Here is a 23943-nt window from a genome sequence, read left to right as displayed (position 1 = left end):
CGGCCCCCTCCCCCACTGCCCCCTCCCCCAATTCTCCATCCCCTTCCCTCCCGGTCTCGGAGGACCCCGTCCTAGCCCGACCCGTCTCGGCCCGCAACCCCCGCGAAGCCGACGGTGCCACTCCCCGCCCATGTGGGCCCCCGCGGGCTGCCCACGCCTGTCCCCCAGCTCCCGGTTCCGCTGGGCTTTCCCCTCGCCGGGGGTGGCTTTCTAAGCCGCCCGCTCCGCGCCCCTCTCTGCAGCCTTTCCTGCCACTCGGGGCCCCCGTTCCCCCTCCCGGCGGCGGGGGGCTGCCCCCGGGGGGCTGGCGGAGCTGGGCCGCGGGGGCCCCGGGGCCGGCGGTGCCGGGGTCATCGGGATGATGCGGACGCAGTGTCTGCTGGGGCTGCGCACGTTCGTGGCCTTCGCCGCCAAGCTCTGGAGCTTCTTCATTTACCTTTTGCGGAGGCAGATCCGCACGGTGAGCCTGGGTGGGCGCTGGTGGCGGGCGGGGGGGGGGACCCATGTCAGACCTGCTCACGGGGTTTCGCAAAGTGTCGGGCCTCTGTTGGGGCTTCGGAACGGAGTCCTGGCGGCGGCTTTTCCCGTTAGAGGATGGGGGCACCCTCAGCCGGGCGTGGGGTGCCGTGGGGAAGGGGCGGCCCCCCCAGTAGGGGAACCGAAATGGGGGGTGCTGTCGGGGACAGGATTTGGCAACTCTCGGGGGCTGGGGTGGTGGGTGGGGCGCCCTTTAAGGAAGCCGGAGTTGTTGTTCAGGAAACCAAGAGGAGGGGAACACCTGTTTGCTGGCACCGGCTGTGTCGACGTGGGTTTGCGGAAGACCCTCCTGCTACCGGGAACCTCCGTGGGTGTTAGGTCTTGTAACAAGGAAGAGCCAGGCTTCTGTGTCAAGGGTAGGGGTGGGTGGGAGAGCCTCTGTGACAGGCCTCGGCTGTGAAGGAGAGACCCCTGTGGGTCGCTTCACAGGGACTCCTCCAAAAAGGGCCTGGAAACTTATTTCAGAGCGTAGGGATCTGGATTTATTGACACCCTAGGACGGAGAAAGATGCTTTTATGTTAGGATTCAGGGAAGGGAGCACCTTCACGTTTGGGTATCTTTATGGGCAGATAGCGCTTGTCAGTTGTAGACTGGAAGCTGTGGCCACACTTGCCTCTCCAGGAGACCCCAGCATTGTGGGGGACGCTGCGGGCAGTAAAGAGGTTGTCTATGCCCCAGTATCTCTGGGTTGCCTTCCCTGGAGCTTTTCTCCAAGGTCAAAGCTCCACAAGCTAACATCATCTGATGAACGTACTCTTGTGTTTTCATCTGAGAGTGGGGAGAATTCAGTAAGCTGAGGTGCAGAAGTTCTCTGGTCTGTCCTCTTTGGCGGATCTCAGTAAAACTTAGAAGAATAAAAGCAGCGAGGGCCTGCCTTGGCCAGAGGATTTCCAGAGAGCCCTTGGTGGTGGTGGTGGTGGTGGTGGAGGTGGAGGTGGTGGACTTACTGACCTGGGGAAGGGGGTCTGGTCTGGGATTCTGTGTCTCCCTTCCAGTCTAGTCTATTTCCTGATTTAGGGTGAAGATTGTTTCTAGGTTGTCATACTCAGGCAGGGCTGTTTCCCTGAGACACCTTAGCAGCCAAGAATTTGGGGTCAGAGATGCTGAGATGTGTGTGAGATGTGAGCTCCTGGGGTTCTCTTTACACATTAACTACTGTTCTCTCTGCCTGGCCTTGCTTGGAGCACACCCCCTTCTCTCTTCCACTCCCTGGATGCAGGGAGTAGCGCTGCAGCCCATCCAGATGCTAGTTATGAGCAAAATTGCTCTTTGCTGGGGCAGCAGTGACCCCACAGCCTTTTGTCTTCCTTTCCTTCTCTCCCAGTCTGCTTTTGGCCCCCACCCCCTTCCTGGCAGATGTTTGGAGCATTCCCTACATGCCCAGCATGTGCAACCCGAGATAGCAGGGCAGGACACCCGAGCTGTTGCGGCCCTCATCCCAGGCCCAGGGAGAAAAGAAGGGCAGATGCCTTGGCATTAAGGGGAGAGAGCCCTGTGGTTTACAAAGGGGGAGCACCTGGTTCTGGTGAGGCTCAGGCCTAAGGATGGACCAAAGAGGATTTGCAGAGGAAGGGATCTCCTAGGTTTGCGTGGGAGAGATTGCAGGGCTAGAAACAGGAGCCTCTAGAGAAGACCTGGAGAAGCTGGAAGGTTGAGGTGATGATGTCCTTGTCCCTTCCTCACCTCTGTCATGGCCCTTCCTTCACCCTAGCCTTCCTGATACCCTGTCGGTCATCCAGGCGGGTGGGACTTTCCAGTGCTCTGTGCCTTACCCTGGGTACCGGAATAAGGAGGCAGGTCAGAGGCCTGAGGTTCTCTGCCACTTGTGACTTGGCTGGGAGAGACAGAAGTGGACAGGTGGCTGGTTAAAATAGGCCTGGTGGCCCCCAGCCAGAGGAACTTAGCTGACCTGACAACCCCTGGATTCCCTCATCCTCCCTTCCCCTTAGGTACCCAAAGACTTCCTCTCAGGCCACTAAGGTTCCCAATGGGAGGTAATGGGAGCTGTCACAAAGAATGCTTGGGCTAGAAGTGCAGAGGGCCATGCGTTTCTTTGTTCTGGCACAGCACACTAGTATCGTGGTCAAGAGGGCAGGTGCCTGGGTCGAATGGCACTGGGGTCATCCCGCCTCCACCCCTGCAAGGACCCTGGTATTAACTGAGCATCTGTGCATATGTCCTCACACCATGTGTGCTTTCATGGATACAACAGTGATAGAGACAACATGCATGTTGTGGAACTTTCATTCTAAATGGGGGACAGGCAACCAGATAAGATCATTCTTAGCTTGTAGTCTCACACAAGCTATTTAACCTGGCTAAACCTCGGAGATGAGATGCTGCTGTTATCAGTATTATCATTATTATTACTACGGTTTTGAGGATTGAATGAAATAATCCTCAGTCACTTTCAGGATGCCTAGCATATGGTAAAGGTTCCTTGTCAAGGGTTCTAATTCCCTCTCTTGATATTTTTAGGTAATTCAGTACCAGACTGTTCGATATGACATCCTTCCCTTATCTCCCGTGTCCCGGAATCGGCTAGGTGAGTGTGCTGGCTGGGAAGATTCCTCTAGGGTGAGGTAGGGTTCAAGATGCGGGCTGGAGGTTAGTTGCTATTGTCATCCTTGGCATTGTGGCTCAGGTCAGGTGAAGAGGAAGATCCTGGTGCTGGATCTGGATGAGACACTTATTCACTCCCATCATGATGGGGTCCTGAGGCCCACAGTCCGGCCCGGAACGCCCCCTGACTTCATCCTCAAGGTATGTGGGGATGGGAAGTGATGCGATGGTTGTGTCTGTTACCCATTCAGACCTGGGCTTCCTTTGCCAATCCCAGAGCATCTTGTCCCTGTCCCCCGGCAGCAGTGGCAGCCTCAACGAGGGAAGCAGGCTATGGAGTAGTGGGGGTGTCTTTTGGGCCTGTGCTCTGGTGCTCAGGACCATCCCCCAAGCCCTTCCCTGTTTCTCTGCAGGTGGTAATAGACAAACATCCCGTCCGGTTTTTTGTACATAAGAGGCCCCATGTGGATTTCTTCTTGGAAGTGGTGAGTTTGTAGAAAATACAGGGAGTTCTGTGACGAAGGAATGGTTTTAGGGCTCTGTGAATTTAGCTGATTCGGAGGAAGCACGGGCTAAGGAGAAATGGGTACGACAGTTTTAGAGAGGAGAGGTTGTGGGACAGAGGAGGTTAGAGGATGGCTGGCTGGCTTTCAGCAGTTTGGGTTCATTTGTTGTGCTTATGTAATTCTGTTCTTCCTTGGCCTGCCTGCTCTTTAGTTGTTGCATCCCTGAATCTTAAGGTTGCACGGTGCCTAGGACTCTTGAGTTTGGGGGTTTTCAGAGTTTTGTGTTCTCAGAGATGTTTGATGTCGTTGAGAGGCCCCAAGAACCAGGCGGGAAACCTAGTGCAGAACTGTATGTCTAGAGGAACGGTCCCCTCTTCTGACGCCTCCCTCTTCCCGCTCAATCTCAGGTGAGTCAGTGGTATGAGCTGGTGGTGTTCACAGCAAGCATGGAGATTTACGGCTCTGCTGTGGCAGATAAACTGGACAACAGCAGGAGCATTCTCAAGAGGAGATACTACAGACAGGTGAGGGGCTGAGAGGAAGCTTGGCAGGCAATCCACCAGGGAAGGATCTGAGTTTGAGGCAGCTGCCCTGGAATGGGATCCTGGAGGGAGGGTGGCAGGGGGAGGCATATACCACCTAATTCCCTTGAGGGAGTGGGTTGGCCGAGGGCGAGGTTGGGACTGGGCAGCAGTCACAGGGCCGAGTCTCCTCCTGATGCCCAGCTCGCCCTTCCCTCCAGCACTGCACTTTGGAACTGGGCAGCTACATCAAAGACCTCTCTGTGGTCCACAGTGACCTCTCCAGCATCGTCATTCTGGATAACTCCCCAGGGGCCTATAGGAGCCACCCAGGTATGCAAGAAGGCGGCCAGTCTGGTAGGAACTGCAAGTGGTTCTGAGGCAGCATTCTGAAAGCCAGGAGCCTGGGATTCCTGGTTTACTGTAGGTCAGGATGCAAGGGGTTTCTTTTACATGAGATGTCCCTCTTCCCCGATATATCCCTTTCATAGGTCATGTTGCTCAGTCCAAATTTGCTTCAGGTGAGACACAGGGACAATGAGTTTGCCTAGAAGCCAGCCTCACGCTAATGTGAGATATGGTGATTTAAAGTTAGTTTTATTTTGGAGGATGAATCAGGAAGGTTTCATTTAGGCTGCTGAGTTTGGGGGGGCAGGGGAGGAACCTATTTGAAAGCAATGATCCCCATTCCCAAATAAAAAGAAAAATTAAAAAAAAAAAAAAAAAAGAAAAAAAAAAGAAAAAAAAGAAAAAAGGAAAATCAGCCTGTCTCTTGAACTGTTTTTTCTCATGTGCATTTATTTTCATGTGTCCTAGACAATGCCATCCCCATCAAATCCTGGTTCAGTGACCCCAGCGACACCGCCCTTCTCAACCTGCTTCCAATGCTGGATGCCCTCAGGTAAGGGAAGCTAGACACTTAGGTTTCTGAGGAAAGGAGATGGGGGATCCCAAGAGGGAATAAATATATGTCCTGTTTGACTTATTTATCTCTTTTCCCTTAAGAACTTAGCATTTGAACCCAGGCCTTCTTACAGTAAAGCTCATCACTTTTAGCCAGTGGGTTTTGGGCAAACTGGACCTCAGTTTCATGTGAGAAAAGTGATCATTTTGCCCCACATCTCCAATGAGGCTGCCTAACGCTAGTGTTTTGAGGACTCTACCAATGCAAGTTATTGTCGTCCCAGGTTCACCGCTGATGTTCGTTCTGTGCTGAGCCGAAACCTTCACCAACATCGGCTCTGGTGACAGCTGCTCCCCCTCCACCTGAGTTGGGGTGGGGGGGAAAGGGAGGGTGAGCACTCGGGATGCCGTCTGATGCCCTGTCCCATGGTGAGGACTGTCTGGGCAGGGTCTGCCCCTCCTGCCCCTCTCTACCCTGGGAGCCCTGCACTCCACACGGAGTTTGGATGGACACATGGGTCAGACTCTGCAGCAGCCTCACTCTAACTTCGTGTTCGCACTCCCTGGAAACCCCAGACTGGGACATAAGCGGAGGCCCAGGAGAGTCCAAACTGTCTGGTGGAGACAGTACTGGCCAGAATGACACACAGACATTCGGTAATCCGGGAGGCTCAAAGAAAAGCCAAGCCAGCTTTGTTGTGATTTGATTTTTTAAAAACTCTTGTACAAAACTGATCTAATTCTTCACTCCAAGGGCTGGGCTGTGGGTGGGAAACTGGGATTTTGGGCCACTGGATTTTCCCCAAACTTGTCCCCGTGCCCCCGACCTTTCCCTCTACATTCCCTTCTTCCTATACTCTCTCAGACCTGTAACCGGCGCGCTCCCTTTTTCTTTCCTCTTTTAAACCATGCATTATAACTTTGAAACCAAAGCTGCCCTAGGTCCTTCTCTCAGGGTTGGGATATGAGGGGAGGAGTCTTTGTTCACATCCACCCTGGCCCCCCGAAGCGGAGGCTGAGGCCCGAGGAGGCCCGAGGGTCAGGGAGCAGCGGTGCTGGCTCCGGAGGAAGGAGCAGGGAACGAGTCGACCTTTGGCGGGAAGGGTCTCGGCCGCAGGATGGGTGCCCTGGGTGGGGTCGGAGGGACAGCCGTGGGTCCCGGAGAACCGGAGCTGCAGGGCAAGAAGAAGCCGCGGTCCGTGAGCACGCGCACCGACGTGGACGCAGAATGCCCCGGCCCTCGGCCCCGCCCCCTCCACTCCCGCCGGCGCCCCTCCCCCCGCGGCCGGCTCTACTTCCCGTGGCCGCCACGTGACGCTCCGCCCTTCTCTGAGATCACATGACTTTCGTTGCTGCCAGTGCCGAAGGTGTTCCTCCGCGCTGACGTAGTCCCTACCTTTCGGACCTCCTCTCCGGTCCCCATTGGTCCACTCCTCCTTGGAACCTAGGCGTTCTGTGCGTTTCTGCGAATACCTGTTTCGTGTCTGCCCTCCTTTTTTCCCGGAGATCCAGCTTCTCCGTTTGGGTACTACTTTGTTTTGGAGTCAGTAGCCGCCTTCGGCGTACCGACGCGTTTCGTGAATAGCTGTCCTTAAAATTCTCTGCTCCCCCCCGCCCCTTTTCACCTTGTATCCGAAAAGACTTTTCGGAGCACCAAACCTCAGAATACAATCGGCAGTTCCGAGCCCTTGTGCCCAGCTCGGTGGGGCATGGCGGAATGTGGGTTTTCGGTTATTTTCGACCATAGCCCAGACCAACCACCTTGGCTACGTCGGCTGCGTAGCCCTCAAGCTGATTCCAAAGCGATTACGCAGGCGGCGTGAGGGGGGCGGTCAGTAGGTGGTGCTACGCCGGCGGCGTGAGGGCCGTTACTCTAGTAGCGTAACCCAGCGGGCGGGGCGGCCCCGACGGCCGGGGGCGGGGTTGGTGAATAGGGAAGTGGCGCAAGTCCCGGGATCGCTCCGCTGAGTCCGCCCGCGCGTCGCCGCCGTCGCCGCCGCCCCCCGTCCCGGCCCCCCCCGGGTTCCCTCAGCCCAGCCCGGTCTAGCCCGGTCCCCGGGAGGATGAAGTTCGTGTATAAAGAAGAGCATCCGTTCGAGAAACGCCGCTCTGAGGGCGAGAAGATCCGAAAGAAATACCCGGACCGGGTTCCGGTGAGAACCGTAGCCGGGGCCGCGGACGCGGGGCGCTGGCTCTGACGCCACAGCCCGGCTTGGGGTCCGGCGGGGCAGCGCGGGCATCGGGCTGCTGGCGGGGGTAGCCGGGGACCGGGCCAGGGGCTGCCGTGTCCGGGAGCGGAGGTTGGAAGGAGCGGGGCGGCGAGGGAGCTGGGGGTGGGGGGCCGCTGCTGGCCGAGGGAGACGTGGGGAGTGCTGGGGAGGCTGCAGGGAGTTTGACAGTCGGGGCTTCCCATGGCCACCTACCAGCTGGCCGGCTCGTCGAGGCTGACGCTGTCGTCGGCCCGCACGAGCCATGCCTGCCTGATTAAGATCCTTGTTTATTATGAGGCCCAGCCGGGGGATCCGGGATATCGAGGTGAGCCTGACGCTGCGGGGTCAGGATGTCTATGCTTGAGGCTGCACCGCGTGTTCCCAGACAAAGAAAAACGAGTTGGATGGCTTGGGGTGCTAGCAGTTTTGTTCCTGGAGTTCTCGACGGGGTGACTGTGGGGCTGTACCCCCTCGATGCTTCCTAATTTCCGTCTTTCTTTTTCTAGGTGATAGTAGAAAAGGCTCCCAAAGCTCGGATAGGAGACCTGGACAAAAAAAAATATCTGGTGCCTTCTGATCTCACAGGTGGGAACCTGACACCCAGGTTTGCTGCCTGTGCGTGGGGGTGCAGGGTCGGTGGGAAGATGCTGCCTCCCCGTAGTGACTGCTCTTCTGAGGTCTTTTTTGATCTCTGTGACTTTATCGTATTTTGTCTCTTTGGCAGTTGGTCAGTTCTACTTCTTGATCCGGAAGCGAATTCATCTCCGGGCTGAGGATGCCTTGTTTTTCTTTGTCAACAACGTCATTCCACCCACCAGTGCCACAATGGGTCAGCTATACCAGGTATGGTGACTGGGAAGGAGTCAGGGGCTCCGCAGAGGTTTTGGAAGAGATTTTCAGGTCAGCAGTTCTTGGACTAGCTGGCTGGCTCTCAGTTTTACGTGTGACCTCAAAATTTTGAGGGTAGTCCCAGGTTGAGGGCTTGGATAAAGACTTTGGGAATAGAAGGGAGAACTACAGCAGTGCTTTGGATCCACTCTCTTGTCCACTTTCCCCACCATCCCAAGGCAGCAGATTTTGAAACAGTTTGAGATCTTTTTGCCCAGGACTAATACCAGGGGTAATTTTGTTGGCTGCTAAGGCCTGGAGCAAATGAGTATGAGTCAGGGCACTAGTGTTTGGGGGTCTTCAGAAAGAACGGGCTTTCCAAAAAACGTGTCTGGGCGGTGGGTGGTTCACGTGCCCACAGCCCCGATGTCTGAGTGCCATAGTTTTCTGCCTCCATCCAGGAACACCACGAAGAAGACTTCTTTCTATACATCGCCTACAGTGATGAAAGTGTCTACGGTCTGTGAAGCTGCTGCCCCTGACGTGGGGGGGTCCTGTTCTACAAAGACAGAGGTGGCCCCCATCCTCGACCTACTCCTTCTTTGGGCTCATCCCTCACCTCCCTTTGTTGGGACCTGCACTTCCTAATGTTTGAGGCTCTCCTCCAGGCTCATGGGGGAGGTGGCTTCTTGGACCTCTCCTTTCTCCCCTTCCTCTTCGACCTTTCCCACTCTGCTCTAGACTTCTTGATTGTCCGTCTCTGTCACATCTGGTGATTGTTTTGGTTTCTGTTCCCTAACTGCCCAAGGGGCTCAGAACCCCAACATTCCCTTCCTCTCATTACCTTCATTTTTGGGGGTAGAGGGAAGGGACTGAAATTGTTGGGGGGAAGGGAGGAGGCACATCAATAAAGAGGAAACCACCAAGCTGAACTGGATTTTACTTTGTGTTGCTTCCCGCCCCTTTTTTCCTAGTTGTCCTCTGGTGGGGAGAGTGGAGGTTGGAGGGGCAGTAATCCTACATTCTGGTTTATTCTGTTGATATTGGGTTACTGCTTGCGCAAAAATATTTTTGTTGTGATCGAATACTTCCGAGTATCGGGTCACGAAACTGTACTTTTATATATGTGTGTATTGGGTCCCAATGTAAAAAATACAGTGGCTTTTGTTTTTTGTACTTTGGGTTCCTGGGGAGAAAGTAAGTATCCACTTTAGATAAATGCACCCAAGTTTGTTACAGCTTTTGGATGAAAGAAGAGATTTTCGTGCGTGGGAGCCAGTCAGAGGACTCTGTCCTGGGTTGCATTCACTTGACCAGACTTGGTGCCAGTGGGTGGAATTCAAGGGAGGGAGGAGGGAGCCATTATAATCAGGAGAACTTCATCCCCCAGCAAGCATTTCTCCGCCTGGCCGGAAATGGGGCGGTCCCCCGGGGGAGAAAGAAGCCGCAGAATGAGGCAGTATGGTGGCCGAGAGTTCTAATCCCTTCTTTTCCTTCTTTCTTAGTCCCGCCCAGCCTACATTTCCCAGGAGCCTGCGCGCGCTCTTCCGCTCTGCCCTCTGCTCCCAATCTCCCCGCCACTCCCCGGGGGAGGGGAGCGGTTTAGTGCGCCTGCGCCGTTCCTTGGCTTGCTGGGAAGTGAAGTTCCAGAGGCCTATGCGATCCCTTTTCCGCTGGCCCCGGACGGACTACAAGCCCCATGATGCATTGTGCGTCGTCGCCCGCGAAGGGAGGGGGTAGAGGGGAGGGAGGAGAGAGGAGGAGGAGGAGGAGGGAGCAGGCGGCCGGCGGCGCGGGGGGAGGGGGCCCGGTCCGGGAGTGCGGGAGGCAGGGGTAGAGGGAGGTGGCGGCAGCGGCTAGCGGACTCGAGTCATAACCGGGCCGAGGCAGACACCTCTGTGGAGAGAGGCAGTAGGAGCACCGAGCACCGGAGGCGGCACCGGGATCCCCGGCTTAAGGGGAGGGGGGCGCCGGACCGGGAGGAGGGGAGGGGGCGATGCTGGAAGCCATGGCGGAGCCCAGTCCCGAAGGTGAGCTCTCGACCGGCACGGAGCGCTGAGCCGGTGGGAGGGGGGGGCGGGCGAGGAATCAATTGGCAAACTTGGAGGTCGAGCCCCGAAGCCCGGCGGGGGAGCGCGGGGAGGGGGGTCGAGGGCCTGCCCCTGGAGCTGGGAGAGCGACGAGTTGAGAGACCTTGGTGAAAGAGGAGTGGGAGACCGGGCTGGGGGTAGTTGGAGATGAGACACCGGGAATGTGTGTGTTAGGGGGGGTGGGGAGTGGGAGCCGGAGCCCCGGAGCTCCGGGGGTTAGGGGCCGAGAGGGCCTCCAGCACGTTGGGGCCCTGGGGCCGGGAGGTTGGGGGGGGGGGATCGGGAGCCCGAGAGTTGTTGAGGAGGGAGGATGTAGAGGAGGACTGAGTGAAGAGCCCGGTAGTTGGCCGAGGTGGGGGAGTTTGTGGCGGCGGTGCCGGAGCTCCGGGTAGTTGCCGCTGGAGGTGGCCGGGTGATTGTTGGAGGGCTGGGCAGAGTTGTGGGGAGAAGAGGGGCTCTGGGTATTGTCTGCGCTAGGGAGACCTGGACAGGGCGGGTAGTTGTGGGGACAGAACGCCGGGAAGCGAGGAGAGCCGGGTAGTTGTAGGGGCGGTGGGGCGGGGTGCGGGGGGGGGGGTGTTCAGACCGGCGAGTTGGGGAGGGGTGTTGGTCGGCGAGGGCTGGAGCCTGAGAGTTGCGGAGGGTGAGGGGGGCAGCGGCGGCGGCAGCAGCGGGGGTTGCCGTGGAGGGAGAGAGTAGCGGGGGGGGGGGAGTGGGCGGCCAGAGTTTAGGGGTCCGCAGTCTAGTCACTTGGTGGTGAGTACGGGGGCGGAGGGGGGGCGGCGGCCGGAGGGCTAGGAACTGGGCCCGGGGGCCCGGCGGGGAGCCCGTGGAGCTCGAGACGGGGAGGGGCCAAAGCCCCGGATGGGGGCGGAGGGACGGCGAAATTGTGGGGAGAGCGGTCGGAGGGGGCAGGTGGGGCCGTCCGAGCCAGAGCTCTCCGGTCCGTCCCGGCCGCAGAGTGGCGTTGGTTCTGTGTGCCTGTGTGTGTGTGTGTGGGGGGGGGGGGGGGTGAGGGGCGCGCCGGGCCTCGTGCTCGGGCAGAAGGGGCCGGAGGGCGGGGAGCGGTTCGGCGTGGTCATCCTGGACCCTGGGGGCCGGCGGGCTGCGTGTGCGGGCTCCGAGGGCCCCGGGCGGCGGATCGCAGCCGGGCGGGAGCGCGAGGCGCTGGGCGCGTGGGAAGGGCAGGGCACGCGACGGCCGGGGCTCGGTCCGGGGAGCGGTATGGCGGGGTGGGGCGCCAAGAGATCGAGTAGACTGGAGTCGAGAGAAACCGTGAGTTGGGGGGGCGGGGCGCCAGGCCTCCGGTGGGGGGAAGGGGAGCGCTATAGCGAGGCCTGGGAGGGCGTCGCGCCCTGACTCCGCCCCTCACAGGGCGGAAGGGGGAGCAGGGGCGGGTCCAGCACAGCTGGGGACCTGCCGGCCTGGCGGGGGGACCGGAGGCGAGAGGGGGTTCGGTTCGCTTGGGACTTTCGAGGTTTAGGGCTGGGGCTTCGCACGGACTCTGCTGGTGCCTTGACTCAGCTTTTATTGCTTTCCCAGATCCACCTCCGACCCTGAAGCCAGAAACTCAGGTGAGCTTTCCTTTACCTTTGCAAGCCGGTATTACTGTCGGTGGCCCTCCCTCCCTCCCTCCCTCCCTCCCTCCCTCCCTCCCTCTTCCTCCTCCTCCTCCTCCTCCTCCTGCTGGTTCTAGATCGCCTACCACAGGAACTGTGCCTTCTTCGGGAAGGTCCCTCTTAAATTCCTTGTGATATAGGTTTCCTTCCTTTCAGCCTCCAGAGAAACGTCGGAGAACAATTGAAGATTTCAACAAATTCTGCAGTTTTGTCTTGGCTTATGCCGGTTACATCCCCCCTAGTAAAGAGGTAGGGACTGGGGGACAACAAGCTGAGGGGTGGTGTGCTAGGACCTTGGAAGGGTGCGAAGCAACGGGGACTGCTTTCCTTGATAGGAGAAATCTACCACATGTGAAATGGGTACCTGGTGGGAAAAATGCCCTAGGGGGTGGTATTAATGAGATAGGTGGGTTGAGTAGTAGTGAATGGCCTAGGGATGGGGGGTGTTCATGGAAGAGCCTTCTCATGCCTTTGAGGAAGCTGAAAGTGGTTCACAAATGGGGTTTTAGGAAAACCGGTAAAGAAAGAGGGCTCTGGTCTAGGGAGACAGTGCTGTCAGGCAGGGGGTTCTGGGGAGACAGCCAGGATGTGAGGGCAGAGGTAACATTGCCAAGAGGAGATACTAAGGGGAATTGGGGGGGGGCAATTATGAGTATAGTGATCTTGGGTGGCTTGGGCAGGATATTTTGGGGTCAATCTTGACCCTGGTTTTTAAGCTGGGTTTGTAGAGGGGTTGAGATGCCACTGGGCAGCTTGCTGACGCTGATCTCCCTGCCACCCCCTTCAAGGAAAGTGACTGGCCAGCCTCTGGCTCCAGCTCTCCATTGCGCGGTGAGAGTGCGGCAGACAGTGATGGCTGGGACTCAGCCCCCTCAGATCTCCGAACCATCCAGACGTTTGTGAAGAAAGCAAAGTCATCCAAGAGGAGGGCAGCTCAGGGGGGTCCCACTCAGCCAGGACCTCCAAGGTCCACTTTCTCTCGTCTGCAGGCCCCTGACAGTGCAACTCTGCTCGAGAAGATGAAGCTCAAGGACTCTCTCTTTGATCTAGATGGTCCCAAAGTGGCGTCCCCACTGTCCCCCACCTCCCTGACACACGCCTCCCGGCCCCCTGCTGCTCTCACCCCAGTACCCCTTGCCCAGGGAGACCTCTCCCAGCCCCCTCGAAAGAAGGACCGGAAGAACCGAAAGTTGGGCCCAGGAGGGGGGGCTGGCTTTGGGGTGCTTAGGAGGCCTCGGCCAGCTCCTGGGGACGGGGAAAAAAGGTCTCGAATTAAGAAGAGCAAGAAACGGAAGTTGAAAAAGGCAGACCGAGGAGATAGACTCCCACCTCCTGGGCCTCCCCGGGCACCCCCCAGTGACACAGACTCTGAAGAGGAGGAGGAAGAAGAAGAAGAGGAAGAAGAGGAAGACATGGTAGCCATGGTAGGGGGGGAAGCCCCAGCCCCCGTGCTGCCAACACCCCCTGAGGCTTCTAGGCCTCCAGCCACAGTGCACCCCGAAGGAGCCCCTCCCACCGACGGCGAAAGCAAGGAAGTGGGCAGCACTGAAACGAGCCAGGATGGTGATGCCAGCTCCAGTGAAGGCGAGATGCGGGTCATGGATGAGGACATCATGGTAGAATCAGGTGAGGTTTGGGGCCACCCAGGCTTGGCTTGGAGGGTGGGCCTGGGGCTGTTGCAGACAACACCAAGCAAACCTTCTCTCCCCAGGTGATGACTCATGGGACCTGATCACATGCTACTGCCGAAAGCCCTTTGCAGGGCGGCCCATGATTGAGTGCAGCCTGTGTGGGACGTGGATCCACCTCTCCTGTGCTAAGATCAAGAAGACCAACGTCCCTGACTTCTTTTACTGCCAGAAATGCAAGGAACTGCGGCCAGAGGCCCGGCGGTTAGGGGGTACTCCCAAGTCTGGAGAGCCCTGACATCGCCATGCCTAGGCTGGGACTTCCATGTGACAGCATGACTTGGGAGCTGAGCCTCCGGGTCTTCGGCCCGTCCCCCTGGAGCTTGGGTATTGTCCCACTGCAAGGCAGGAATTCCCACTGGAGGCTGGTTTGGAAAGGAGTGTCTCACGTTCCAACCTTATCTTTTCTTCCCACCTTGTGGACTTGAATATGGACCTGCTGCAGTTGGGGGTGAGAGGCTGGTCCCTAGACACATAATTTCTGTCCCTTAGACCTGCCACCCTTCACTTTCTGGGCCAGGGTTGGAATTGGGGTGGAATGGGACAGCTGGCTATAAAACTCTAGTGTAAATAGAGCACTCCCCTTCTTCATCTTTTCTTTTATCTCCCCATTTATTCTACACCGGTTGTATTTTTAATTTTGGACTTCCCCTTTTGGGCAGGGCAGCTCGGAGGTGGAGTACCAACCAGGGTCTGGCCAAGGGAGGAAGGAAAACAGGTGACGATATGTTCGCTCACCTCTTTTGTTTTTAATAATATTGGCCAGCTGTTTGTACAGACAGCCTGCGTGTTGTAAATAAAGCAGAGTGGGCTCTTTTGTGTTTATAGCCCTCCCTGACTGTCCTACTTGGGTGGGGGCGCGGTGGAAAAGCAGAAGGCGCGGGGGGCTGAAGCCCACCTCCAGAGCAGAAAACCACCCGGCTCTGCGCGCCTCCACCCCCCAGCTCCCCAGACCCCCGCCCCCAGCCTGGCCCTCAGTCCGTTTGCTTCCACCGGACACCCCAGCCCAGGACCCCCATCCTATCTCCCAACACACACGCTCCAGGGAATCAGCGTTGTTTGGAGCTCTCCGCCCGAGTGGGGCCAAAGGGGATGGGTACCGCTGGCCAGCCCCCCCCCCCCCCACCAAGTCCAGTGCCGGCCTCCGCCGGGGTGCTCGGAGGACGCGGGTGGGGACACATTTGGGGGCGGGGCCGTCGAGGGCTAAGAGACCGTTGCTGAAAGCAACGATCACGTGGCGATGGCACTGGGCGGAGCCTGTAGGTCACGTGGTCGGGGGAGTCACGTGATGGGGGCGGGGCGGGCCACGTGACATGGGGAGAGGTGGGCGGGGTGCTGCAGGGCGCCCGCGACGTCGGCGGCGGTGGCGCGCGGTGGCGGCGGCGACGGCGGCCGAGTCTGTGGCATCGGGTCGAGCCCTCAGGCCCGCCCCCTTCCCTTCCGTCGGCCGCCACCCCGCTGATCCCCGCCGCCTTCCCTCCGCGCCTTTCCGGCGCCCGGCCGATCTTGTCCGCGCTCGCGCGGCGGGGTGCGGGTGTGCGCAGGCGCGGTTGGGGCGCTTCGCCCGGTTGGGTGGGCGGCGGGACCCGGGAGCGCGCGGGCGAGACCATGGCGGGCAGCGGCGCGGGGGGCGGCGGCGTCGGGGAGACGAAGGTGATTTACCACCTGGATGAGGAGGAGACTCCCTACCTGGTGAAGATCCCGGTACCGGCCGAGCGCATCACCCTCGGTGATTTCAAGAGCGTCCTGCAGCGGCCCGCGGGTGCTAAGTACTTTTTCAAGTCTATGGATCAGGATTTCGGGTGAGCGCGAGGCCTAGGCTGGAACCGGTGGGGGCTGCGCGGCGGTGGATCGGCCACTGCTGAGGGGCACAGTTCGGCCCTAGGCCACGCTGGGTTTTCCTGGGCTGGAGTGCTGGACAGGGCATTATGCGGGGGTTAGATTGGGCATCCCAGGTTGGGTAAGGTTACGCTTGGACAAATCGAGTCGCACGGAGCTCCAGGACGACACACCGGGCCGTGCCGAACCAGATCAGGAAAGATTAGGCTGTCCTGGAATAGAATGGGGCACACTGGTTTATTTGGGAGTTATTCTCGGTAATCCGATGCCTTCCGAGCAGTCCTGCAACCCACGGGCAGTATTGTGGAATCTCTGGATGATTGGGCCGTGTTGGGGTGCTTTAGAGCATTTTAGACCATCCTAGAGCAGATAAGATTGGGGACATCTGGCCTGTTCTGGTGCAGAGAAGGGTGTGTTGGGATGTTCTAGGCTGCTTTGGAGCAGATTACCAGGCTCTCTCGGAAGAATTTCTGCTGTTCTGTCTCTTCTGGGTTGTGTTGGTTGATCTTAAGTTTCTGTTGGGGTGAAGTGTTTCATGGGGACGCTCTGTAGAGAGGCAGACAGGGTTTTTGAGGCTATGCCAGTGCAGACAGCTGTATTGGGATAATCTGGTCTATATTGGTATGGACGGCTGCGTGTGGAGACGTTGTAGGTCATTGCTAAAATAGCCCAATATGGCTATTCTGGAGTGTTTGGGGTCATGCTGGGCCAGACTTGGATTCTTAATAATAAATTTGTTTATGGATTTTGAGGCTGAGCTCTCCAGGTAGCCAGCCTCAGCTCTTGAAGGCAGGCTGGATTGGCCTAAGACAGTCCGTGTTCTGGGATAGCTGAATGGACTGGCTTCTACTGAGAAAGACTGTTGGACGTGAGGAAGGTGGGACTGTGTTGGGAGTTACCTTTGATTTAGATCGAAATTCCTGTTTGTTAGCAATGATGTGACCCAGGAGATAGACACAGTTGGCGGAAGAAACTTTGTATAGGTAAGCGATGCACAGTAATTTTTTTGCGAGTTGTGATGATCGCTAGCATCGAGCTCAGCTAATCTGTAAACGGGGTTATGGTGATAGAGAGTGGAATCATTTGCCGGGCTGGGCTCCGCCGAGACTGGGTTACATCTCTAAGAATCCAGCATTATATCGAGACCGAGCAGTGGTAGGGATTGGGCTGAGTGGCCCTATCGATAACAAGTGGGATTAAGTTGTCACGCATCCAGGCTACTAGAACCATATTAGGGTAAAGGGTTAATCAGACAGGCTGTCCTAATTTGGAGGTGAGGATGTGAGAGTATGAGAGAGACTTTCTGTTCAATGCTCAGAGTCTCACAGTTCGTGCTTATTCATGAGATACTTGTTCAACAAGTATACTTGTTAACAGTATTCAACAGATATTTATTAACATTCACCTCACCACCATCAGGGTCTTTGCTGTGTGACCAGGATGCGGTGTTGAACAGAATAGGCTGTGGTGATCCCAAGTGGTGGTTGAGAAGAAGGGACAAAGTCCTGTCCATCCGAAGGAACCCAGGGGAGGAATGACCCCAAGGCTGGGCTTTGAGGTGCGTCAGGCAGAACAGGTTGCTCAGTGTAGAATTTTGTGCCAGATGAGCCCCGGGGGAAGGGGAAGGTGGGCTTCACCTCTCTCAGCCTAGCGAGGAGGTCTCATCTTTGGGTCTCATGGGTATATTTTCATGGGGGAAAGGTAGCATGTTGGGCTAGGGCTTTGAACATGACTTAGAGAAAACCAAGAAAGCATGAGAATAGAGACTTCAGAGGGTTTGGGGACGGTGCTTTGAGGAGCAGGGTAGGGCTCAGGGAGGTTTGGAGTCATTCTGGGCTGTTAGAGACCCCAAAGGTTAGAGATCTTTGGGGCAGCTGGGGTCACCTGAGGGAGTGGGATGGTTGTTGAGATTGGAGAATGAGGTTTGACTCAGACTCTAGGAAATCTTTGGACCAGCATTGAAAGCTGAGGATGAGCTGGGGAGAGGAGGAGGAGGAGGAAGGAAAGGGGGTGAGTGAATTTGGAGACTCCTGGGGCATGAGAGTGAAGTGTCTCGGTGTTGGGGAAGAGGGCCTGGCCGGGCTGCACGAAAGTCCTCGTCCTCGAGCTGGACGAAGATGAGAAGCCTCGAGTCGGGGTGCGTGTGGGGGGCGCTAGGCCGATCTCACTGGTTCTTGTGTTGTCCCTCCTGGCAGGGTGGTGAAGGAGGAGATTTCAGATGACAACGCCCGCCTTCCCTGCTTCAACGGGAGGGTGGTGTCCTGGGTAAGCAGCCCTGTCCATCCCGCATCACCAGGGTCCTGTCAGTCTGGGTCCTCACCACTCCACCTGCTTGGGGAGCCAGCTGTAGCTCCTCAGCCTTCTTTTGGAGCATCTACCGCTCCCTCCTGCTTTCCCTGTCCTTTTCACAGGCTATGTGCTTGCTCAGACCCTGTCTTCTCCCTGTCTTCCCACCTCGGATGCCTCCCTCTTTGCTTGAGTCAGTTTTTGTCATTGCATCTTTCCAGCTGGTGTCATCAGAGAACTCCCAACCCGAAATGGCTCCCCCAGCCCACGAGCCCCGGACAGAGCTAGCACCGCCCCCCCCACCGCTACCCCCCCTGCCACCGGAGAGGACCAGCGGCATCGGGGATTCTAGGCCTCCGTCCTTCCAGTGAGTCTCTGGGATTCTTTAGTCTGGGGGAGGGAGGCAAGGAGGACACCCCAGCCCCTGGGCAGGGGGAGGTTGAGGACACGGAGCCCCATCCCCCTGACGCGGTTGCATGCCATCTCTGTCCACCCAGCCCTAATGTATCCAGCAGCCGGGAGAACCTGGAGCCCGAGACGGAAACCGAATCGGTGGTGTCCCTGCGGCGGGAACGGCCTCGTAGGAGAGACAGCAGTGAGCACGGTGGTGAGGGGGGCCCAGGAGCCCAGGAGCTGGGAGCTGGGCTCAGGCCCCCCTGTGATGGGGGTGGCAGCCTGAGGCCAGGTCCCTGACGGTTCTGTTCTTTCACAGCAGGGGGCCACAGGCCCGGTGGACCCTCGAGGCTGGAGCGCCACCTGGCCGGGTATGAGAGCTCCTCAACTGTTATGACCAGCGAGCTGGAGAGCACTAGCCTGGGGGACTCCGATGAGGATGACACCATGAGCAGGTGTGGCACCCAGCCCTGCACTTCCCAGTGCCACCGGCTGATGTCCTCCAGGCCCAAGCTGGTCTCTGCCTCCCTCCCCCCCCCCACCTGCTCTGCCAGCCTGCCAGCCAGCACTCCCCTTCCTCTCCTCCGGACAGATTCAGCAGCTCCACAGAGCAGAGCAGTGCCTCTCGCCTCCTCAAGCGCCACCGGCGGCGGAGGAAACAGCGGCCACCCCGCCTGGAGAGGGTGAGGGGAGCTCACGGGATGGCCGCATCTTGCAGGAGTAGGGGGCCTTGGTGTCAGGGGTATGTGGGCCCAGAAAGTGAGAATCTGGGGTCATTGGAGGCAACCCAAGCCTTCCCTGTCTCCCCGCTAGGCGTCGTCCTTCAGTAGCGTCACTGACTCCACCATGTCTCTCAACATCATCACGGTTACACTCAACATGGGTATGAGGGGGCCCCGGTTGGGGGTCCAGGGCGGGGGCCCCGGGGAACGCTGGCTGGCTTCCTTGTCATGGGTGCCTGCTCTGCAGAGAAGTACAACTTCCTGGGCATCTCCATCGTGGGCCAGAGCAATGAGCGGGGCGACGGCGGCATCTACATTGGCTCCATCATGAAGGGCGGTGCGGTGGCAGCCGATGGGCGCATCGAGCCGGGTGACATGCTGCTGCAGGTGCCCTGTGGGGGATCTGGGGGGCAGGTGCGTCTCACCAGCTCTCACCCACACTCACCCGCCCACCTGGCTTCCAGGTCAATGACATGAATTTTGAGAACATGAGCAACGATGATGCAGTGCGGGTGCTGCGGGACATCGTGCACAAGCCGGGGTGAGCCACCTCTCGTCTGCTCTCCTGGTGCCCGTGGCTCCACCCTTAGCATGGGCGTGGTGGTGCGTGTCCAGAGGGGCTGAGCCATAACGTGACATCACCGTGGGGCAGAGGATGGCCCGCATGACCCCCACCTGATCGTGAGCTGGGGGGTTGTGCTCCAGAGTCTGCAATCCCCTCCCCAGTCTCCCTGGCAGGGAGCGCTGCCCTGGCGTCCTTTGTCATCTGTTGCCACTGCACTGCTTTGCCTCCCCTCCCCTTGTGTGTGTGTCCGTCCATGTGCATGTGTCTGTCCCCAACCTCAATCAGCGGGCTCAGCTTCTCTGACCTGGACTGGCTCTGCATGGACCCATACATAGAGTGTGTGTGGTTCTATGTTTCAGCCTCCTTTCTAGTGTTGTTTGTGTCAGTGGGTCACCCTCACTGATGCCTCCAGGCTCAGCTATCCAGCCTGGTCCGTCTGTGTCTCTGTCCATCCTCCACCCTCCCAAAGCCTCGCCCCATCCCCCCTGCCCCTGCCTGACTGCTTCTCCCCCTCCCCACAGCCCCATTGTGCTAACTGTGGCCAAGTGCTGGGATCCGTCTCCCCAGGCCTATTTCACTCTTCCTCGAAGTGAGTGCTACAGGGGAGGAGGATGACAGGAAGGGGTGGAGGAGGGTCAGGGCAGAGGTGGGATGGGGGTTGGGGGTCTCAGTTGGGGAGTGGCAGGGAAACGATCATTGCGGGGACCTTCTCTGTCCCAGATGAGCCAATCCAGCCGATCGACCCAGCTGCCTGGGTGTCTCACTCGGCTGCACTGACTGGCACCTTTCCCACCTACCCGGGCTCCTCATCCATGAGCACCATGACATCCGGGTCTTCTCTGCCCGAGGGTGAGCCCCCAGTCCACCTCACCCTCCCCGCCCTGGGAGGCCTTTCAGCAGTGTGTGGCCCCGTCTCTACTCCTCATTTCTTCTCCAATAGGTTGTGAGGGCCGGGGTCTGTCCATCCATACGGACATGGCATCTGTCACCAAGGCCATGGCAGCTCCAGAGTCTGGACTGGAAGTTCGAGACCGCATGTGGCTCAAGATCACCATCCCTAACGCCTTCCTGGGTATGGTTGGGCCCCAGGCAGGTGGCATGAAGATGAGGTGGCAGCGGTGGCCAGGCAGGGGTGAGGCAGGGGTGAGGCAGGAGCTGGAGAGGAGAACCTGAGTGCTCTCTGATCTCAGGCTCGGACGTGGTCGACTGGCTCTACCATCACGTGGAGGGCTTTCCTGAGCGGCGGGAGGCCCGCAAATATGCCAGCGGGCTGCTCAAGGCGGGCCTCATCCGCCACACTGTGAACAAGATCACGTTTTCTGAGCAGTGCTATTACGTCTTCGGAGACCTCAGTGGCGGCTGTGAGAGCTGTGAGTCTGCGTGTCCCCGCTGCCTCGTTCCACCTCCAGTAGCCAGCCAGGGCCACTGTTAAGCGGTGTGTGTCCTGCGTTGGGACCTGCCCTGGCCAACAACGTCTCCCTGTGTTTTGTGGCCAGGCTGGCCCTGGGTGCGGGGCTGGGGGTACCCGGGCGCGGGGGGGGTGCTGTCTCTTCTGGAGTCTCACAAGAGCATGTGGTACTTGTGGCCCTGGGAGCAATGGCAGTGGTACACGAGGAGTGTTCTGTTGGAGGTCCTTGTCTTCACCTCCATCATGCATGGTTCAGGGAATCAGCAGCTCTGCGATGCCTGACATCCCCGCTTCTTGAAGCAGCAACTCTCCATCTCTTCTCTTGCTTTCCAGACCTGGTCAACCTGTCTCTGAATGACAACGATGGCTCCAGTGGGGCTTCAGACCAGGACACCTTGGCTCCTCTGCCTGGGGCGACCCCATGGCCTCTGCTGCCCACCTTCTCCTACCAGTACCCAACTCCACACCCATACAGCCCGCAGCCGCCCCCGTACCACGAGCTGTCATCCTACACCTATGGTGGCGGCAGTGCCAGCAGCCAGCACAGCGAGGGTAAGTCATGGTCTGACAGCGGGTAGCGCTGGTGGTGGGGATGGCCCAGGGGACTGGGAAGGCCGAGGGACACTGGGCTAGGGCTCAGGCGGCTCCATCCCCTCCACCTCCACAGGGAGCCGGAGCAGTGGGTCAACACGAAGCGATGGGGGGGCAGGCCGTACAGGGAGGCCCGAGGAACGGGCCCCTGAGTCCAAGTCCGGCAGCGGCAGTGAGTCTGAGCCCTCCAGCCGTGGGGGCAGCCTCCGGCGGGGCGGGGAGCCGGGTGGGGCTGGTGATGGGGGCCCTCCCCCTTCCAGAGGCTCGTCAGGGGGTGTCCCCAATCTCCGAGCCCACCCTGGGCTCCATCCCTATGGGCCACCCCCGGGGATGGCCCTCCCCTATAATCCCATGATGGTGGTCATGATGCCCCCCCCTCCACCCCCTGTCCCACCAGCAGTGCAGCCCCCAGGGGCCCCTCCTGTCAGAGACCTGGGCTCTGTGCCCCCAGAACTGACAGCTAGCCGACAAAGCTTCCACATGGCCATGGGCAACCCCAGTGAGTTCTTTGTGGACGTTATGTAGGGCGCGCAGTGGGGGCCGCGTTGAGTTTCCTCCCTCGGCCCATCCAGTCCACCCTTGGTGCTTCTGTCCTGTGACTGGGTGTCTCATCGGTCACCTGCCCATCACGCCTCTAGGGCCTGGGCTTAGCCACCCGCTGGGGTCTTTGTCACTGTGACTCTCACCAGCAGTGCCTGGTTCCTCCCCTTTTCCTCGGGGGTGTACAAGGGACCTTTGGTTATTTTTAGCTTTACCGTTTTTGTAAGACTTCTGGGGGGTTTGAAATAGACTTTCATACACTTTTTGGACTATTTTTTTAGTAGATATTTCCACTTTTATATGAAGAATCCTTGTCTCCTGGGCCCTTTCTTCTAGCCCCAGAACGTGATCTCCCACTCTGTCTGCCCTGTCAGTTGTGCCCTGCGTGGGGTGGGGGGTGGTCAGTGGTACCTTGGGAGGAGAAAGGGGAAAGGGGTGGGCACCCTAGCCGGCAGTCAGAGGAAGCTGGGGTGTTTGGTCTTGGGGGCCCACGTAGCTGCTTTTGTTACTCTATTTATTTAGTCACTTGTATAAAATCAAATAAAGCAATAGGGGCAAACTCCCCCCGCCTCTGGCTCCTTTCTTTGGGAGGGAGGCAGGCAGCGAGGGAAAGACGAGAGGAGAGCAGAGTGTGGCTTGTGAAAATCTTTACTTGAGAGGCTGTAAGTGAGCAGCAGTGCCCCGGGGCCAGGGCCTCTTGAAGGCAGAATCGGGGCCAGGCTGGGCTGGAGAGAGAAGGCACGGGCCTGGCCAGGCCCCAGCGGGGAGCACTCAGAAGCCGAGGGGGTTGCTGGTGACCATGCCACCTCGCTCTACTAAGGCCTTAGAGATGCTTTTGAAGTTCCGGAAGAGCTCCTGTTGCTGCGGGTCAGACTGCAGAGCGGCCATGGTCTCCCGGACCCGGGCTGCGGCCTGGGGACAGGGAAGGAGGTGTTCAGGCTGGCGCACGCCTGCCCTGAGCCGCACACCTGCCCTGGGTAACCCCAAACCTCACCTCGATACACCAGCTGTCACAGAGCATCTTCTCATGCTGGGCTGTAGGGTGGCCCTCGCTCAGGGATCTGGAGGCCCTGGTGCGAGGCAGGAAGGGAACATGAACCTCCCTGAGCCTGGCCTGGGAACTACCCCCCCCCCCCCCACCTTCCACACTGCTGCCTCACCTGGACAGAACTACCACCATGGCGTAGAGGTCAATGGCACTGTCTGCCAGGCGCTGCAGCACGAACTGTTCATCTGTCAGGTAGATGGGATGGGTTGGGATGGGATGGTGACAGCCGGGAAGGAAAGGAGGGAAGGAATGGAAGTGGGTGGGGATGGAAGCTGGTGGGGATGGGGTAGGGCTCACTCACTGACAATCCCCTTCTTGTGTTTTATCAGCTTGGCCTCCACCACAGTGGCAAACTGCTCCAGAGCCTGCACGGTCTGCACAAAGAGGGCAGGCGCCCAGGGCTCAGGTGGCCCAGCCACACCAGCCCCTGCCCGATGCAGGCTGCTGGCCGCCCACTTGCTGGCTTACCAGCTCGCCGCTCCGGTTCAGCTCCTGGTGGATGATGCCGCTGAGACTCAGGCCGCTGCCCAGCCCTGCCCGCCTTCACAGAAGGGGGAGAGTGACTGGTTAGTGGCCGCACCCAGCCCCAGCCCACCCTGCCCCACCCTGGGCTCAAAGCTTACCTCCTCAGCTGTTTGCCTGCCTCTCCTAGCAGGAGACCGGCATTCCCGAAGGGATTCTTGAGGGCATTGCCCAGTCCAGAAAGTTCCTTTCCTTTGTCCTGTGTGGGAAGAGGGCCCAACCGTCAGGGTGTGCTCTTGTCCCCACCCGGGCCCCAGTTTCCTCTTACCATACAGCCCTGCAGAGCCACAAACAGCCGGAGGATGTCGTTTGTCCCCTCAAAGATCCGGAAAATGCGAAGATCTCGGAGAACACGCTCCACTCCAGGCTCCTGCCGTGGGGGGAAGCCAGAGCACACACCCCTAAAAGCCCGCTCGCCCCTGCCATCCCCACCGTGGCCACCCCAGGCAGAGAGCCACCTGGTACCTTCATGAAGCCCATGCCGCCCAATATCTGGATGCACTCATCGGTCACCTTCCAGGCCGCCTCCTGGGGACAGAGAACCATGTGAGATGGGTCCTGGAA

The 23943-nt window shown here is 58.7% G+C and overlaps 5 protein-coding genes and 1 long non-coding RNA gene across 13 annotated transcripts in view; 4 read left to right on the top strand and 2 right to left on the bottom strand.

Annotated features, from left to right (window-relative positions):
• The first annotated feature begins 52 nt into the window (after positions 1-52).
• Positions 53-5962, top strand: CTDNEP1 (CTD nuclear envelope phosphatase 1). The gene is made up of 8 exons (XM_026005358.2): positions 53-460; positions 3017-3083; positions 3183-3301; positions 3514-3585; positions 4014-4130; positions 4349-4460; positions 4944-5028; positions 5315-5962. The coding sequence occupies exons 1-8, from the start codon at positions 359-361 to the stop codon at positions 5373-5375; spliced, it is 735 nt and encodes a 244-aa protein (XP_025861143.1). The 5' UTR covers positions 53-358; the 3' UTR covers positions 5376-5962.
• On the bottom strand, positions 4906-6566 carry LOC112924823 (uncharacterized). The gene is made up of 2 exons (XR_003235963.2): positions 6427-6566; positions 4906-6202 (listed from the first exon to the last, which is right to left on the bottom strand). It is a non-coding gene; the product is annotated as an uncharacterized lncRNA (long non-coding RNA).
• GABARAP (GABA type A receptor-associated protein) lies at positions 6391-9000 on the top strand. The gene is made up of 4 exons (XM_026005359.2): positions 6391-7183; positions 7747-7825; positions 7965-8083; positions 8530-9000. Exons 1-4 carry the CDS (start codon positions 7094-7096, stop codon positions 8593-8595), a joined length of 354 nt encoding a protein of 117 aa, XP_025861144.1. The 5' UTR covers positions 6391-7093; the 3' UTR covers positions 8596-9000.
• Positions 9001-9752: 752 nt separating this feature from the next.
• On the top strand, positions 9753-14292 carry PHF23 (PHD finger protein 23). Of its 3 annotated transcripts, none has more exons than XM_072730122.1 (5): positions 9753-9777; positions 11701-11732; positions 11934-12026; positions 12566-13403; positions 13489-14292. In XM_072730122.1, exons 1-5 carry the CDS (start codon positions 9768-9770, stop codon positions 13701-13703), a joined length of 1188 nt encoding a protein of 395 aa, XP_072586223.1. In that variant the 5' UTR covers positions 9753-9767; the 3' UTR covers positions 13704-14292. The 3 variants fall into 3 exon arrangements, with proteins under 3 accessions (XP_072586223.1, XP_072586222.1, XP_072586221.1); XM_072730121.1 differs by lacking the exon at positions 9753-9777 and adding an exon at positions 9838-10098; XM_072730120.1 differs by lacking the exon at positions 9753-9777 and adding an exon at positions 10991-11101.
• Positions 14293-14785: 493 nt separating this feature from the next.
• Positions 14786-22371, top strand: DVL2 (dishevelled segment polarity protein 2). 5 transcript variants are annotated; one of them, XM_026005350.2, is made up of 15 exons: positions 14786-15267; positions 17500-17569; positions 17812-17957; positions 18088-18185; positions 18303-18438; positions 18576-18666; positions 18797-18866; positions 18953-19092; positions 19170-19246; positions 19792-19859; positions 19991-20119; positions 20211-20342; positions 20461-20640; positions 21012-21230; positions 21346-22371. In XM_026005350.2, the coding sequence occupies exons 1-15, from the start codon at positions 15074-15076 to the stop codon at positions 21792-21794; spliced, it is 2199 nt and encodes a 732-aa protein (XP_025861135.1). In that variant the 5' UTR covers positions 14786-15073; the 3' UTR covers positions 21795-22371. The 5 variants fall into 5 exon arrangements, with proteins under 5 accessions (XP_025861135.1, XP_025861132.1, XP_025861136.1 ...); XM_026005347.2 differs by having other exon boundaries at positions 14807-15267; positions 18088-18197; XM_026005351.2 differs by having other exon boundaries at positions 14814-15267; positions 18306-18438.
• A 68-nt stretch (positions 22372-22439) lies between these two features.
• Positions 22440-23943, bottom strand: part of ACADVL (acyl-CoA dehydrogenase very long chain) — a 5329-nt gene continuing 3825 nt past the window's right edge. For both annotated transcript variants that reach the window (XM_072730167.1, XM_072730166.1), the window contains exons 13-20: positions 23845-23907; positions 23648-23749; positions 23481-23578; positions 23326-23398; positions 23159-23231; positions 22970-23042; positions 22804-22879; positions 22440-22721 (exon numbers count right to left, since the gene is read on the bottom strand). In XM_072730167.1, the coding sequence (XP_072586268.1) occupies positions 22581-22721; positions 22804-22879; positions 22970-23042; positions 23159-23231; positions 23326-23398; positions 23481-23578; positions 23648-23749; positions 23845-23907 (699 nt within the window). In that variant the 3' untranslated portion in view covers positions 22440-22580. The remainder of the gene's footprint in view (positions 22722-22803; positions 22880-22969; positions 23043-23158; positions 23232-23325; positions 23399-23480; positions 23579-23647; positions 23750-23844; positions 23908-23943) is intronic.

The sequence above is a fragment of the Vulpes vulpes genome, chromosome 12, assembly GCF_048418805.1.
Source record: "Vulpes vulpes isolate BD-2025 chromosome 12, VulVul3, whole genome shotgun sequence".
NCBI classification, from domain to species: Eukaryota; Metazoa; Chordata; class Mammalia; order Carnivora; family Canidae; genus Vulpes; species Vulpes vulpes.
The sequence above is the reverse complement of the archived record's forward strand: the minus strand, read 5'-3'. Positions and strand labels throughout refer to the sequence as shown.